At 40.7% G+C, this 17,518-nt stretch overlaps 1 protein-coding gene across 1 annotated transcript; it reads left to right on the top strand.

Annotated features, from left to right (window-relative positions):
- The first annotated feature begins 1,487 nt into the window (after positions 1 to 1,487).
- RCAN3 (RCAN family member 3) lies at positions 1,488 to 16,085 on the top strand. Its single transcript, XM_075264638.1, has 5 exons — positions 1,488 to 1,573; positions 6,739 to 6,985; positions 12,295 to 12,468; positions 13,143 to 13,314; positions 14,963 to 16,085. The coding sequence occupies exons 2-5, from the start codon at positions 6,785 to 6,787 to the stop codon at positions 15,118 to 15,120; spliced, it is 705 nt and encodes a 234-aa protein (XP_075120739.1). The 5' UTR covers positions 1,488 to 1,573; positions 6,739 to 6,784; the 3' UTR covers positions 15,121 to 16,085.
- Positions 16,086 to 17,518: the final 1,433 nt, after the last annotated feature.

Raw genomic sequence — 17,518 nt, 5'->3', positions numbered from 1 at the left:
GCTGGTGTTGATGATCCACGTGCTCCAGCGTTTCACCAGCTGTCAAGCTGGCCTGCTGCTGAATTCATTCTTCGAGCTGTGACCGTGATTATTCCGGTATCTCAGCAGCTCGCTGGGGCACCATATAATGAGCGTGTTGTTGGCGCTGATGATCCCCGTCAGCTCTGATTGAGGAGACCTCTGTGACTTCTGACTCCTTCATAGCTCTCGTTGTTTGCGACAAATTACATTTTCTTTTTCCAGGCATGTTGTAAATTAGCAAACTGCCAATTTGGATTAAAGGTGTTTGCCTGTATCAGTTTTTCAGCAGTGCCTGGAGCAGATCAGATAATATGCAAATGTGTGTTTACACAGAGACATAACAGCCCTGGCTTTCTCAGAAAGTGAGATAAGAGCAGTGTAATATAGTATGTGGAAAAAATTCATAACAGTCGTGAAGCCATGACATTTACCGGGATAAAAAGTAGCCTATGTGTTAATTGAAGTTACAATCTATTTGCTGAATTTAATCCAAATCCATTCAGCCATTTTTGCGTGATTGAGGAACAAACACCCAAACACATAAACTTTCACATTTATAATATTAGTAGGATAGGATTAGTAGGATAGGATTATAATATTAGTAGGAAGTAGGATGGGATTTGGCCTAGTCACTCTTTCGCAGCTATATGCTACTATAGATCAGGACCTGACAGATAGGGTCAAAATAATACCTAGAATTAATGGGAAATGGAGACTTGGCAGTGGCGTAACTAGGAAGGAGAAGCGCAGGCGGCCAGGAGCAGGAGCTGGGATCGATAAGTAAATGGGGCCCGTTACCTGCTGGAGTTACTCCACAGGTAACAGCTTATTAATAAAAGAAAATGCAGCTGTAGCCGGGCCCCCTAATGTCCCTGGCCCCCCTATTGTCCCTGGCCTGGTGACAGCCACTAACCCATTAGTTACACGCCTGAGACCTGGTCCTTATGGAGTATGGGTCAAATCACCGTGAGCTGGCTAAATACTACTTTCCTTCAGGTCCTGGCCACTAGGGGGCAAAAAGATGATTATTAGTGATGGCAACTAGTGGCATATCGGGACTTGTTGTCACTGACAGGCACCACGTGACTTTACCCTCTCCATTCTATCTACCACCAGGTGACCCTCATGGTTACTGTAGTGACTTGGCCGTAAAGCACGCTCCCTACTTCTAAACTCTGCTGTGCACAGACCTAAAACCTGCTCTCAATGACAACAACGGCTTCGCGGCCAATCATATATCAGACAATCTCCAGCAGCCAATCCGATTACGGAAGACAATAATCCAGTCAATCCACTTCACTGTAACAATGAGCCAATAGCGTCCAGCCAGACAAACGTCCACGGATGTTGTGAAACTGAATGGTCCGAGAAATCAGCTCTGCTCCTGTAAAGTGGCGCTTCCGCTGATTGGCTGAGGAGAGTAGAGTGGAGCTTCTGATTGGCTGCCGGCGCTGTCAGTCGTGAGGGCTCTTGACAGCTGTCAGTGTGCAGCCAGAGGACGCAGCTGGGGGATGAAGTGCAAGGGGCGGGCCTGCAGGTGTGGGGTTATCAGGTAACTGCACTGCATGGGGCGGGTGACAAGGTCATTGCTGTGACTGATGCTGTTCGCTGTGTGATGGCGCACATAGTGCTGTAGGGCTGGAGCTGTGCTGTGACTGTGGCCTGATCTTGTCCCAACTGTTCCAGTTTACAGCTCAGTGTATGGTGCGGGTGGCTGTAACCCCATGTCACCCCACTAGCTGTGTGTCTACAGGACTTCATCCCTATAGAGACATGGCTGTGGGGATGTTGATGATCTGTTTCACTGCAGAGATCTCTGATGCTTTGTATAAGTTGTGTAATGTGCTGTACTGAATTCTTAATTTATTCTCTAGGTACCTCCTAATCCTCTTTTTTTGTAAATTTCCATTTAGGCTGAGGTTGCTCACAGACTCATTTTTGTACCATGACAGCAGGGGTAGTTTTTGATACATCGCGTTGCGTTTGCACATTCCTTAAAGGGATTTTCTGGCCCTAAACACTGCACTGTCCAGCTGTTGCTGCAGTCTGAGGGTGCAGAAGCTGCTACTGGATGGGGATTGTGTGTGGGTGCCCCTATTCAGTAATAGAAGTAGCGCTGTAATTCTCCAGGACCACCACTATCCAGTAGATAGGGCTGCTCGAAAAAAGTAAATATGCAACAAACTATGGATTTAACTAATTATACAGTCCCAATAATTGTTTAATATAATTTAAAATAACGAATCATTTTATTATGAAGCTGAAGGCAACTCCACTCGCAGCCTTGGCATTAAAGGGTTTGTCCCATCTAAAGGATCCTGTCTATACTGGTAGCTTATGTAAATTGAACCTTTTTCCTAAATATGTTGCTTTAGAAATTCTGCTTTGTTTGCTTGGTATATGAATTTATCCCTCCCATTGTTTACACAGCATTGCTATAACCACGCACCTATAGGACAAGTGATGTCACTCACTGCTCTTGCCGGGAGGGCAATCTGTTCAGATAATTGCAGTTATCTGATAAATCCGAGTCTATTATCTCTCTATGTACACACACAGATAACACGGAGTCAGTTCTTTATAAGCATCTGCATATTATCTGACCTGCAGAAGTGTTCTGTGTCCTGTTCAGCAGGAGGGTGGAGAGAAATACAGGAAGTGAGAAGCAGACACTGCACGCAGCCTGGCTGAGATGGGAGAACCCCTTTAAATATGCATTTCCACCTTGTGAAGTGATGGCATATTGAATCGAAATGCTGGCCTTTTATTATTGGTGGGGTCCAACCTCTAGGAACCCCACTAGTCCTGAGAGTGAAGCTCCCACAGTACTAGTTTAGTCTACCTATTATTTTTTACATGGTTACCCATTGTACAGGGAACTGCACTACAGCTATTCTACCTACTAGAATAGTCAGATAAGGCTAGGTGCACATCTGTACCGGAGTCTCCTGCACAGATGACTTTTCCATCTGCTTGTATCAGTCTGAAAACAGCAGAAACCCGATGGACTCGTGTGGACCCCGCTATCAGTCTGTGGGGTCCGCAGGTAACCACTGTTTTAGTGGTCTGTCTCTCCATTGTTCCTATCTCCGGTGGACTTGAATGACAGAGACCTTTGTGTAGATGTGAACCTAGGTAACAGATACAAAGTTGTTTGTAGGAAAGCAGATGATACATTTTCAGAGAATTCATGATCTCATGTAGTTCCTGTTTTAACCACAAGATGGCTCTGGTATTGAAATTGTTGCCTATAAATGGTTTTGTCAAACACTGAACATATAATTTACCACAAAATGGTATAAAGCATTTGTAAGGCTGCAGCTCATAATAAAAATTGCTATTCATATTTGATAGGGCATAGTAAAAGTTACAGTACTATGTAAAAGTTTCAGGCAAAGTAAGAGTGCTTTCAAAATAAAAGGGTTAATAGTTTATTTTTGTCTGTTGACAAAATTAAGTAAATGAGCAGCATCGATTCTTCTAGATACACTTGACACAGTTATTGAAGGAACTCAGAAGGGAGGATATGGCAAACATCTTGGAGAACTAACCACAGATCTTCTGTGGCGCCTTCTCTAATCCTTCTATCTCTTCATGTAATCCCAGACAGACTTGATGATGTTGCGATCAGCTATATGGGCGATATAATCACTTCCAGGACTCCTCTTCCATTGGGTGGTCATACCAAATATTGATGCGATTTAGATTGCTCTTTTGCATAATCACTATATTTTGTTAATTGCCAAAAATAAACTACTAACATATGGTATATTAGTAGAAGCATTCTTACGTTGCAGTATTTGTTCCGGATATGCCTAAAACTTTTGCACGACGCTGTATCTTTACAGAGTATTGGGATTAGATAAAGCCACATTCCTGAAATCTGGCACACGGTGCCAATGGGATCAGATGCAGGTGAAAATGACCTAATCCAGTTATTGGATGGCAGGTTTTGCTTAGGCAGCAGTCAATGTGACCCTGTTTATTTGCCTACCACCGCTGGCTTGTGCTCTGCGTTTCTGTTACCTTGGAAACTGGCCAGACAGTCCTGTAAATTCCGCATTTCCAGTTGTTTTGATGCTATATATCTAAAGTATATGTCTGCATTTTTTCACATTTGATAGTATATTCTCCCAGAATTTTTTGTGACTACCAGCTACATAGGTTGATTGCAGCAGGAGCATACTACAAGACCTTGCAGTATAAGACTTATGGCCATATGACTGGTATATAGGTGTATGGTCCTTTTATATGAGCACAGTATGGTAATGGCACACACTGCAATAAAGCTTGTACTGGCATCATAGTTGCTTTTTACGCTTTGAAAAACATCTCATGTATGATAATATGAGCGAGACTTTCTACAATGTCAACACCTAAGCTCTGACAGATTAGGGTAGTTGTCTGGTATATATAACAGTGGGGTCTGAAGGCCTGTCATGGCAAAATAACTATGACTTTTTTGCCTATTAGGCATCCAGACATCTAACAATGCCCAAAGTATAAAAATTCTAAAATGTGCATCCCTTATGGCGAACACCATAGCAGTAAAAGTGGTCAATATACCAAATCGTTGTTTTGCCTCCCAAGAAGAATTGTAAAAAGTAATCAAAATGTTAGATATTCCCCAAAATGGTATAAATAAAAATCACAACTTGTGCTGCAAAAAAACACTTTTCTTGCACTTTTTAGTTTGGGGTTTTTATAAAGGTATTAAAATATAGAAAGGGTCCAAGCAATTTTAAACAAAATAATTGTGATCAAGGCTCCGAGTCCAGATGGATTATACCCATGAGTAGTTAAAGAACTCAGTCTAGTCATTGCTGTACCCATATGCTTAATTTTTAGGAATTTTCCAGTGACTGGTACAGTGCCAAGGGACTGGCACAAGGCAAATGTGGTGCCTATTTGCAAAAAGTACTCTAGGTCCTCCCCAAGTAATTACAGACCAGTGAGCTTAATATCCTACTATATACAGCAGTATGTGACGTAATATTATAAGTGACAGACAGAATGGTTTTACTAAGGGTAGAAGTTGTCAGACTATACTGATTGGCCTTTATGAAGAGGTGAATAGAAGTCTGGACGGAAGGGAGGCGGTGGATATTGGGTTCCTGGACTTTGCAAAGACGTTTGACACTGTCCGTCATAGACGTTTAATGGGTAAAATCATGATATAGAAAATTATATTAATAGCACTGTCTCTATTTTTAAAGATGACACTAAGCTTTGCAGTACAGTTCAGTATATTGATGTACTTAGGTTAAAGACGACTTAGACAGTGTATGATCCTCATTTGCCATGTGGATGCCCAATGTGGATAAATGTAAAGTTATGCATCTGGATAAAAATAATCTACATGCAATATATGTCCTAGTGGGTGTAAAGCTGGGAGAGTCACTGGTGGTGAAGGACCTGGGGGTATTTGTAAATCATGGGTTAAAGGGAGTCTGATATTGGTAAAATTGATTTTTAAGTAAACACATTTCTGAATAGCCTTTAAAAAGGCTATTCTACTGCAGCCTTTATAGTTTTAAGACACCCCGATGTTTCATTATAAATCCCTATAAACAGTTATGCTAATAAACCCCACGGAGCACCCAGGGTGTTTCCCAGGGCCTCTGAGCACCCCCCCACACACACACACACGTCATACCTCTCTTCACGCCCTCCACTGCTTGTGCTCCGTTTTACCCTCCTACTGCCTGGATGTTCGTCTGCCCAAATCACGCTCCTGCAGTTGAAATCTCGGGCATGTGCAGTTCCGCTCCGTTCAGTATTATTTATTCTGCCTCATTGTGGACCACCCATGAACAATTATTATACTCTGAGGTCTTTTCAGACCCCAGAGTATAATAATCGGAGACCAGGGGCCCGGGGAGGATACAAAAAAAACACAGTTACAGTACTTACCTCTCCCTGGCTCCGGCGGACTCCTCGCAGATACATGTCGGCCATCTCACGGGATGTCACGGAAGCAGGGTCTTGTGTTGCAACGCGTAAGGACGCAACCCCTGGCCCATGTGCATCTAGGATGTCACCCAAGTAGGCCTGACGCTTTCTGGAGCAGGGAGAGGTAAGTAACAGTGTTTATTATGTGGAAACTAGTAGGATAAAAAAGAGGGCAATCGTGCTTCCTTTGTAGTGGAATGAAGCACTAGTAGTTGGAGAGTTAACGGCTGGTTGTTCTCCTCTAAAGAACCAGATGTTCTCGATGGAACCTTTATGGTTTTTTGATAGAATTATATATATTGATATGGCTCTGAGGTCGTATATGGGGTTCGCCTTCACCCGGAACAACAGCTGCCTCCTGAGGACAGGCTGTAAGTAGACCAACAAAAAGTGAACTGGATTCACTGGAAAAAACCTGGTGAAAGCACAATCCCTTGTAGATGGAATGATTGAAACCAATACATGAATTACAGCAACGGTTTATTGAAGGACAAATTTGAGAGTAGATAACGCGTTTCGGGGCCTTTGGGCTACAAAGCCCACCCCTTCATCAGATCTTGTTCAAATCAAAGTCCAAAATCAGATCTATCCTAATTGTACTGGAACCCTGACAGACTTTTTTTTTAAATTATGCCGGAACCGAGTTCCGGCGCGTTCTGGCCCAATTTAACCACTGTGTATTGACTTGCACAAGATATAATTATAAATTGCATATATCGTCAAATAGGACATTTGCATTGTTTATTAACTAAACGTATTCCACAGGTTTTCTTGACCAGAGTACAAGACCACAGGATTAGAATATTAAACCATGCTGAGAGACACCATGAAGTCCTGGAACGAAAGCTCGGATATATACAGTAGTGATCAAGAAGAAGAAGAGGAAGAAGAAGAGATGATCTTTGGTGAAAATGACGATGATCTTGAAGAATTAATGGATTTTAGTGACCTTCCAACATCTCTGTTTGCATGTAGTGTACATGAATCCGTATTTGAGTTAGAGGATCAGAAGGTATGTATGGCTATGGAGTCCTTCTCCTCAATGTATAATGAGCAATTTAAAGGGAACCTGACATATAGAAAGTGCTGTTCTATGTGCAGGCAGCATGCTATAGATCAGTGGTCAGAAACCCCTGCCACTGGTGCCAGTCAGCACCCCAGGCATATCTACTTGGCACAGACCTCTCTGCTGTTTTAAACACATGACTGTGCTGCTCAGGGTGGCACCCTCTCTAATGGACCATGGAAATACAGAGGGGAGGGAGGCATGGTGTCATAGTGTCTAGGCAGCGAGGGTATGTGCAAAGTATAATATGGCAGCTAAACTTGTCATTGTTCATTTCAATAAAGGTAAAAACATTTGTTTGGATTTCTTTAACAAAAAGACTAGTCTGTGTGAGGAGTATCTTCTGCCCCCCCCAAGCAGGATTACTGCTGACTACTCTTAGCCCCCTGTTCAGTCAAAATTTGTATCCACAAGGGCAATCTATGCTAAAGAAGTCAAGGACAGGGATCACACTTAAATGTAAGTTTGAGCGACTAATAATTGGTTGTGGTTATGGTTTGCATTATATGATTTGTCATATAGAGGGTTGATATCCATGCAAGTATTGTATGTCTACCTGTATACTTCATCTTTGTTTTTTCAAAATCGGCACCTTGCAAGGGGCAACATGGTGGCTCAGTGGTTAGCACCGCAGCCTTGCAGCGCTGGAGTCCTGGGTTAAAATCTCGCCAGGAACAACATCTGCAAGGAGTTTGTATGTTCTCCCTGTGTTTGCATGGATTTCCTCCCGTTATACAAAGTAATACTGATAGGAAGAAAAAAATGTACATTGTGATCCCTATATGGGGCCCACAATCTACAAAAAAAAAAAAAAAAAATTGGCACCTTGCTGTGACCCCTGCTATAGAACAAGAGGGGATTTTCTATTTAGTTTGTCATGTGTTCATTGAAATCCCTGATCTTTCTGTGTTGGAAAGTCAAGGAGGTGGTCCTATCGGCGACTAGAGATACCTGTCAGTCACTGATAGTGCCGCCTGCCTGACTTTTCAGCGTAGAAAGAGCAGACATTTTTGTGCATGCAGTTTGGGGGTATTCTAAATAAATGAGAACAGTGAGCAGGGCAATCTTCTAGGTATACCATAGACTGCTGTGACTGGTAGGATACTGTTTTGTAATGGTTAGCTATAGGGACTTTCGTATGTATAGTATGCTAGTCACTATAGGAGTTACATCTAATTACTTGAGTTAGCTTTGTTGGCTTGTGTTTTAGTTTGTGGTTATTTCTGCTACATGATGCTTCGCAATGCAGTTTCTACTACACTGAACACAACATGTGCACGTCTTTTTACACCACTACATTCTCTCTAGCTTCAACGTCACTCCATTTTCTTGCTTCCTTTGTTGACACAACAGTTCCAGCAAACAAGCTGGGTCGATAACCCCCACCCATTCCAGGTCCTGATCATCTTGTTTTTGTGTTTTTTTTTTTTTTTTTTTTTTAATAACCTTTGTCTCAATGCCCATGGAGGTCTGTATAGTGGATATTCTAACACCATTGTGATCCTTTTTTAATAATACTCTTAACATCCTCTTCACTGAGTACCCACATCCTTTTGAATATATGCTTACTGTGTACGGTTCAGGCCCTTGCTTCATCCCATAGGAACGATTCCTTGATGCCCTTTCAGGGGAACTGAGTTGACAATCTGGGAATCCCCATTTCTACTTAGAAATGGACTAAAGCCTTCATCCTAGAACATAGGATGCCTACTGCCTATGCAGGAATGAAATTGTTGGTACTGCTGCCCTGTATTATTACATAAGCTTTGTCCTATGGTGTCTTATGTTTGCGATGTGGCTTGGCATCAGGGACTATGCTGCATTTCTAGGGGTGTGGGTTCATTGATCAGGAGCTTCTGGACCCACATTAGTCTCCTGATACCTGATATTTCTCGTTCTCTCTTTATTTCTCTGTTTTAGTCATTATCAAGGCTTTCTAATCATTCTCCATATAAGAGTATGCCATTCCATTATGTCTTGTTCTAGTTGGTTGCATAAATGACCAAACATCATCATCTGCATGAATTTATTGCTTGCCTTGCTATATCTGTTATTCAGTGATCATAAAGGCTTTGGATTCATCTTGATCTTTCAGAAACAGTACTGTGTAGCTTGATGTTTTGTTATGTACTGTCCATAGTTTTTTTTTAACCTTCACATGTACTCAGGGCTACTTGCGCTAAAATGCGGAAAACCAAATTTGCATTTTTACAGACTGTTTGGTAAAAAAGTTAATCTCCTCTAGTTTTTATTGGAGGCAAAAATTTCTGCAAGGTCTCCAGATTGAAAGAGAAAAAATATTCCATTCCAGTTACTGCAAACAATAAACTAAATTAGCATATCTTAATTGTATGTATAGTGAAACAATGTCACTTCTGATTTGTCTCAGTACCCTCTACTATCCACTGAATTGGCAATTTTTTTGGTTTAGGTAATTTTCTTCAGATTAGAGGAATTCCAAGACTATTATGTGGTAGGTTGGAGGAGGTTCATTGTATTATAACTAGTTGGGGCTACCTGTTTAGTTTTGGCTTACTCTATGGTCTGAAAAAAACTAAAGTTCTTAGAAATTATTAATTTTTGTTTGGCTTAAAATATTCAATTGTTCAAGGTCCAATAACCAACTTTTTTTTTTCCCCACTCTTTCATAAATGGCTGACCGCTGGGGTCAGACGGAAACACTAAACTTTCCCTAACGCAGGAGAAAATCTAATGATTGCTGATGGGAAATCTAGTTCATTTTGGAGATTAGTTCCTTATGATCTACTTCATTCAATACTTTAGTTCCGAACATTAATTCACTTAGTTCATTTTGTACATTGTGTTTCTGGCTCTAGAATACTTCTGAGAACATAGATTTAGTCTATTACACTATGTCAGTACTATCTCCTTGTATGAGTTATAGTTCTATTAATAATCAAATGTATTTAAGTGGATTTTCCAGTCTAAAAATATTGATAGGGAAGTGTTTCATCCTCTCCCTGGGTTCTAGTGTGTCTTCCCTTTTACAACTATGGTTCATGATATGTTTGATCATTTTCACTGTGTAGTTCTCTGTTAGTGGGGCTTTACCTGTGCCTGTTTGACTACTTGGTGTATATATATATATATAACTAGGACGGTTATTATTTCCCATATACATTTTGTATTTCACTCAGAAATTGAGCTACATGCACTTGTTAGCCTTCACATAGGTTGATAGATATTCTGACATACTATATTTTGGCTAGTCTATTACTAGAATTGACATTATGAATTTTGAGTATGTATTTTGAATATACTGTATGTATACGGGGATTCGTCCCTTTGCTCCTGGGAAAGTGGGGTGTTTTTCGTGTCATCTAGTACCCTTGCTTCAGTTTCTCTTTTTATATTTACATTTATTATTATTGTATTACTATCTTCTAATAAAATATTACTATCTTTTTGATAATAAAGGTATCTCCATAGTTTGTGTTGGGAAATAGTACTTTGATTTATGGGGTCCCATTGATATCACTTATATCCCATTGATATCTATTGATGGCCTACCTTACAGATAGGTCACTAACATCAGTTGTGTGGAGGGTCTGCCAAGTCTTTCAATTAGATGTTCTCCACAGCTGATGTACAGAGAATGGAGAAGGAAGCAGACAGGTCTGTTCTCTGTGTAGTGGCAGGACTGAGCAACTGCACTTGAATGGGAACTGATTGGCTGTACCTTATCTGGCCACTGTACAGAAATCAGAGCTATCTGCTTTGTGCTCCATTCTCTGTGTATTATCTGCTGAAAACAGCTCATTTGTGGAGGTGCCTATTGTCAGACCCTCACCAATCTGATATTGATAAACTATGCGTAGGCTAGAGCTTCAATAATTTTAGCCTGGAAAACTCCTTTAGTGGTACTGTGTTGAAAATCAGTGCGGCAGCACTTTGCATATTTAGCACAGACTAGACTGTGCCTCTAAATTAACAAGATAATAATTTTATCACAAAAACAGATGAGTTGCAAGAAGCTGCACACACAGACTGTCTCTCACTCACACTTGAGTTTCCTAACATTAGGAAACTAAAAAAAAAAAGCGAGTGGTTGTATGACTGTGCTGTATCACTCACTGTCTGACTCCTCCCACTTGCCTTAGTATGTGATGAACTAACCTTCACCACTCATGTGAACTGAATGACTTAGTTTACTATTAGAATCATTTCATTTTAAACTAATCGTTCATTTCCACATGTGATTAAATTTCTATGAAAGCAAATATGCAAAAAGCTATGGATGTAATTAATTATACATTAATAATAATTGTATATTATATCTTTAATATTTTTTTCTGACTCCACTTAAAACTGTCCCTGACTTAGGGCTGTGTGACAAATGGAAAAATAACCCGAAATGAACATCAATCAGGATAACCGACATGATTTAGTGTACATTGGTTATTTTGGTTCAGTTATTACAGTATTTGCGAGTTTCTACCTTCCGTTTTGCTTGGGAATGCTATTATACTCTGAGATGTCTTCAGAATATAATAAGTGGAGGTCCAGGGTAGGTGATGAAGCATACAAAAACAGTGTTACTCACCTCTCCTGGGCTCTCTGCTATCTTTGGTGCTTCTTACTGACTTCAGGGACTGATGAAGCCTATGATTGGTCCTCAGTGCGTCACATGTCATCATGAAAGATGGGCACAAGAATCACAACACTGCAGGATCCTTGTAACAGCTGAAGCCCATTCACAAGCCTCAGCGATATCTGATGTCAGTCAGAAGTGCCGAAGACAGCAGGGAGTGACGCTGGAGCCCAGGAGAGGGTTTTTTTCATGTTTGGTCACCTGAGATTCCATTCATTATACTGAACACTTTGGAATGAAGCTGCCAGGTGAACCTCCCGAGACTCATCTTGCGAGCTTGTCCAACACATACTCATGCTGTAAAAGGGGCGTTATTTAAAAGAGGTGTGACCTAAATAATTGCTATTAATCGTAATTAAGGTAAAATGCCTGATTAACCGAGATTTTGATTTAGGTCATAGTCTCCCGATGCTACCATGACTCTGGTTCTGAGGCCTGGTCGCTGCTTAACCTTACAGATTGGAAGGGATCACAGTGATGAAATGAAATATACCATCGAAGTTTCTCCTAAAATAGCCTCTTTAATCATCAAAACCTGGTTCGACTCTAGCTATAGACTTGTATTATCATTGTGACGCCAACTTCTCCAATGTTTTTTGAAAAATATTGTGCTAATTTTTCTGATGTCTCTACTTTCTTGCAGGAAAGATTTAAAGCTCTTTTTACTATATATGATGACCAGGTTTCTTTCCAGTTGTTCAAAAGCTTCAGGCGAGTGAGAATTAATTTTAGTAATCCAGAAGCAGCAGCTAGAGCGAGAATTGAACTGCATGAGTCAGACTTTAATGGAAAGAAGTTGAAATTGTATTTTGCACAGGTACAGTATAATCCATACATGTATTTGCATTATATTAGGGGGCATCTTTACATTATGTTTCTCCTTGGGGAAACCATTTTTTTTTAACTGGACACAAACTCCTGCATGTCCGACTTTGTGTCTGGTTGAAAAAGTGGTTTCCCCACAGACAGGCACAAAGACGCACACAGGCGGTCAATTTGCAAACCCATTCAAGTGAATGGGTTTGAACACTGACCGCCGGGTTTCCGTCTCTTGTCCAGTTTCTCTCGGCAGAAGACGGAAACCTAAAAGTGGAGAGAGGACGCAGGTGTAAACCCGCCCTAAGAGAGCTCCCTACATACAAATTTCAACAGCTTGCAATGAGCCTAGTGTGATCTGCATGAAATTGTATGTTGTGAGCTCCTTCTAGTGGTTGTTACATCATAGCTAATAGCAATAAACTTATCACTATCAAGCCTTACCTGAATTGTCGTCACTAACCTGCTAAAATAGATAACTGAATTTTGCCCAAATATTAGGGCATTTGGGCAAAATGTCTATACTGCGGGTATCGTGTTTGATCCTGCATGGGTAAACAAGATGGTAATAAATTATTTCCTCTAGTTTAAAGGGATTTTTTATTGTAACCTAAGTGCTATCTAAACTCTCCATTGCCCTGTAATGCTTATGACTTCCCTTCTGTTCCCTCCTAGGCCCAAGTATCTAGTGAAGAAGGAGAAAAATCCTTTCTGTTACCTCCTCAGCCTATGAAACAGTTTCTGATATCACCACCAGCATCTCCTCCTGTAGGATGGAAACAAAGTGAGGACCCGACTCCAGTGATCAACTATGATTTGCTCTGTGCTGTTTCCAAGCTTGGCCCAGGTAAGTCATTCATCATAGGCAAAAATGACACACATGGCCACTTCTAATACATTTACCTCTAAATATGGTGAATGTAGGTACAGAGAGGTGATACAAAGTGCACTATATTTGTGCTGGATGTAAGGATTGTATTATACATATGTGTGTGCCATGGTCTTGACACCGCATTACTCCCATGAGCAGTAAACCATGACTATCAGGCCAAAACCACACAAGACAATAGGTGGGTGGTTGTAGCAATATATTTGTATTGACTGTTGCCAGTCTGGTTATGATTGAAAGTGACTAATGTGGTTTGTTAACCCTGGTCTTTTTTTTTTTTTTTTATAAATGTAGATTGTGAGCCCCACTTAGAGCTCACAATGTACATTTTTCCCTATCAGTAGATCTTTGGAATATGGGATGGAAATCCATGCAAACACGGGGAGAACATACAAACTCCTTGCAGATGGTTTTGATGGATTTGAACACCATAACTCCAGCGCTGCAAGGCTGCAGTGCTAACTACTGAGCCACCGTGTGGCCCCTTGTTAACCCTAGTCTTGTACTTGTCATTATATAAAGATACTCGTATTTTCAGACTATCAGATCTGACTATAAGATACACAGCAAATGCACAGTCTGCTACTTAGCACAGAGAGATCATCTACAAACAGCACTGCTACACAGTCACATATCACATATATATATATATATATATATATATATATATATATATATATATATTATTAGTATTTTCCTATTTTACCTTTTTCCATAGCCTTACCCACTGTTCAGACTTTCATACCTTACAAGAAGCATGTGACTTACAGAGTCCTTTAGACCTTTGTCTTGATTTACTGTTGCTTCTTCTTCTTGTGAGATATAAGGACCTGCCTGATGCGGAGAGCTGTAGCTCTCACAGTTTCCTCCATGCTGAACAAAATGTTCAGCTTCATCCCCTGCCTGCACTGGTCTGACAGATTGGTATCGGGCAGGGATGGAGAGAATGTGCAGTAGTAGCAGCAGAATGGCTCTCTGTAATCCGGTAAAGCACTATTTCCACTATCATTATGGAATTAGTCATATATGGCACTGCTGGACACCCTGACTTATAAGGCAGAGACAATTTTTAGCAAGATTTTTTTTTTTTATTGTGTCCTACAGCACAAAATACACTAATTAAAATTGATAACCCTGTAATGTTCAAAGTGGCACACTTACTTTTAAATGCATGTATCATGGACCCTAACCCCTCACCATTTATCCTATTTGGTTTGCTTGATCCTCATTTTCTAAAGGTTCTTTATCATATTGATTAGAGATCCTGTAATTGTAGCCCCTTCTGGAGACTCTATCATACTATTGCATCTCTTATAGTATCACTTCTTTAGGCTGCATTCACACGGAGTAAACGCTGGCGTTTTTTGTGTGTTTTTTGCACATAGCGCCGCGTTTACGCCGCGTAGCGCCGCGTTAACGCCGCGTATACGCCGCGTTAACGCCGGGCAACGCCACCGCTAAATAGCGCGGCGTTAACGCGGCGTATACGCGGCGTTAACGCGACGCTACGCGGCGTAAACGCGGCGCTATGTGCAAAAAACACACAAAAAACGCCAGCGTTTACTCCGTGTGAATGCAGCCTTAACCTGCTTTGTGCTTTTTTCAGGAGAGAAGTATGAACTGCATGCAGGCACCGAGTCTACTCCTAGCGTGGTGGTCCATGTGTGTGAAAGTGAAAATGAGGAAGAAGAGGATGAAATGAGAGGACCAAAACAAAAAATTGTTCAGACTAAACGTCCTGCACCCACCGCTTCTTCAAACTAGTTTTACACATTTTATCTGTTTAAAAAAAAAAATAACAAAGCAAAAAAAAGTAAAGAGAACCATAAATTGGTAAACATATCTAAAAAGAATTGTAGATCTTAATATTGATTTTATGTATATAGCTAAAGACAATCTAGATCATGTTATCAGAAGTGGTGTAAATGCTGTATTTATTTTATGTACTTTTTATTTACTATTATGTATGTATTACATCTTATCAGTGTTTTAGCCATACTACTGCAAAGGAAAAGGTTGACATCAGTAAATGTATTTGTGTCCCATTCCACTTTTTTAAAGAGGCAGCCCCTCATAGATTGGGTTCTCACTACCGTTGTTACTGTCCTTTGCTGTCTTCTGTCATAGGATGATAACTCAGTCTGTGCCCGAACCCATTGATCCTAATGTAAACAACATTACAAAGATGGCGTCCGTCATTTTGTTTACATTAGTGTCAATGGGAACAGACACAGACTCAGTCTGTGTCTGTTCTCTGCAACAGGTAATATTAGTTGCTGTCATCCTATGTTGGAAGGCAGCAATGGACATTAACAATGGTAGTGTGAATCCAGCCTTAGCAAGTAAGTTAGAAGGAGTCTACCACCATCGCTTCTAAACCACGTACATGCTGTTGTAGGATTAATAAGTGATATAGTGAACATACTTTTTTGTGTTTGAAGTGTAATCTTGCTGCTGATAAAAAAAAAATATTAACTTTTAATCTGTATGCAAATGAGCTGCCGTGTGCACCCATTTTCACCTGTGGTTTCTGCACATTGGGATCTGTCAATTTTTATGTCCGGGGAGGGTGGTGGTAGATTCCATTGTTTAAAGCTGAGTTCTGTTTTTGTTTTTTTTTTGTTGCAAATATTACTACCATATATACTCGAGTATAAGCCGACCCGAATATAAGCCAAGGCCCCTAATTTTACCACAAAAACTGGGAAAACTTATTGAATCAACTATAAATCGAGGGGAGGGGGGGGGGGGGCTGGGGAATGCAGCAGCTACTGGAAAATTTCAAAAATTAAAATGGTCGGAGTTTTTGGGTACAGTAGGTGCTGGGAAAGGGGAGGGGGTGTTTTGGTTGTCTGTCTGCCCCTTCCCTGAGCTTGAGGACTGGGTTTTTTTTACCCCCACTTGGAATTCAGCCTGGCTGAATATAGGGTAACTGCAGTGCTCCTATTAACCCCTTCCCCACGGAACAAGAGCACCGCAGATACCCTATATTCAGTAGACTGGGCACTGTCAGACACAGGGATACCTAATGTATTTGTATTTCACAGTAACTTTCTACTTTTATATGTATTCTACGGAAAGGAGTGATTTAGAACTTTTTCAATTATATTTTTTAAAGCTCCTTTTTTTCACTGTTTTATGTGAGATTCTATACATTACTATTGCGAATGGTCTTGCCCCCCCCCCCCCAATAAATAAATAAATAAATTATTTTTTATTTTTTTTGCTCGACTCAAGTATAAGCCAAGGGGGGCTTTTTCAGCACAAAAACTGTGCTCGAAAGCTCGGCTTATACTCGAGTATATACGGTATGTTATTTTGGCTTGAAACTTGATATGAGCTGCTATACTTTTAGCTTAAAAAAAACGCAGCAAAATCTGCAACAAAAACACTGATTTTCCAAATGTGACCTCAGCCTCAAGTAGGGTTGTATGTTAACATTGGGAGGAATTAGGGTAAATTCACATGAATGTTTTTTGGACCAGAACCGCGGCGGGGGAGGCCGCCTCAGGTTCTGGTCCAAAATACGGGTAGCCGGGACTGGATGCCAGTACACTGCATCGCAGTCATGCACTCCACTCCTGATTAGGCCCAAATGAATGAGCTTAGTCAGGAGGGAGCATCTCGCTTCTTTTTCCAGGAGCTGGAACAAACAGCTCCCAGAAAAAAGAACTGACCAGCTCCCATTTATTTCAATGTGAGCCGTCTTTTTGGTCAGGATTTTGAGGCGGATACAGCCTCAAAATCTTGACAAAAAAACCCTGTGTGAACTTGCCCTTTGACTGTTTGGCTAAAGTATAAGAGTATAAGCTATTTAGTATGGGGCATTTCCATCCAAGTTTCTTACTGCCTCTGACGGTCCAGTATGTCTGTGCAGCTTTTGGCATACATGTTTTTGTCTCGTGCAGGTTGCAGCATACAGTATTGTTGATGTCTTTTCCAAATGATTGTTCTTTTCACATCTGAAAGATCACAGGAAATAAACCTCAGTTATAGTGGTGTCTGTCTGAAACCAAGCAAAGTGCAGAGGAAACAGTGGTAGGTTAACGGTAGGCATCAGAGGTTGCCTAAGTAATGGCAATGCCACAATCCATTCTTCATGGATCTACTAGTTGCATAACTTATATGAATATCTTAGTGCAAATGATTGTCAGCTTTTATT

This window comes from Leptodactylus fuscus, chromosome 2, assembly GCF_031893055.1.
Source record: "Leptodactylus fuscus isolate aLepFus1 chromosome 2, aLepFus1.hap2, whole genome shotgun sequence".
NCBI classification, from domain to species: domain Eukaryota; kingdom Metazoa; phylum Chordata; class Amphibia; order Anura; family Leptodactylidae; genus Leptodactylus; species Leptodactylus fuscus.
The sequence above is the reverse complement of the archived record's forward strand: the minus strand, read 5'-3'. Positions and strand labels throughout refer to the sequence as shown.

What these genes read in the sequence shown, in the direction of transcription:
- RCAN3 (XM_075264638.1), top strand. Translation starts at nt 6,785, where the DNA reads ATGCTGAGAGACACCATGAAGTCCTGGAACGAAAGCTCGGATATATAC. An exon ending in TTGAGTTAGAGGATCAGAAG is followed by an intron (nt 6,986 to 12,294) that starts GTATGTATGGCT and finishes ACTTTCTTGCAG; the next exon opens with GAAAGATTTAAAGCTCTTTT. An exon ending in TGAAATTGTATTTTGCACAG is followed by an intron (nt 12,469 to 13,142) that starts GTACAGTATAAT and finishes GTTCCCTCCTAG; the next exon opens with GCCCAAGTATCTAGTGAAGA.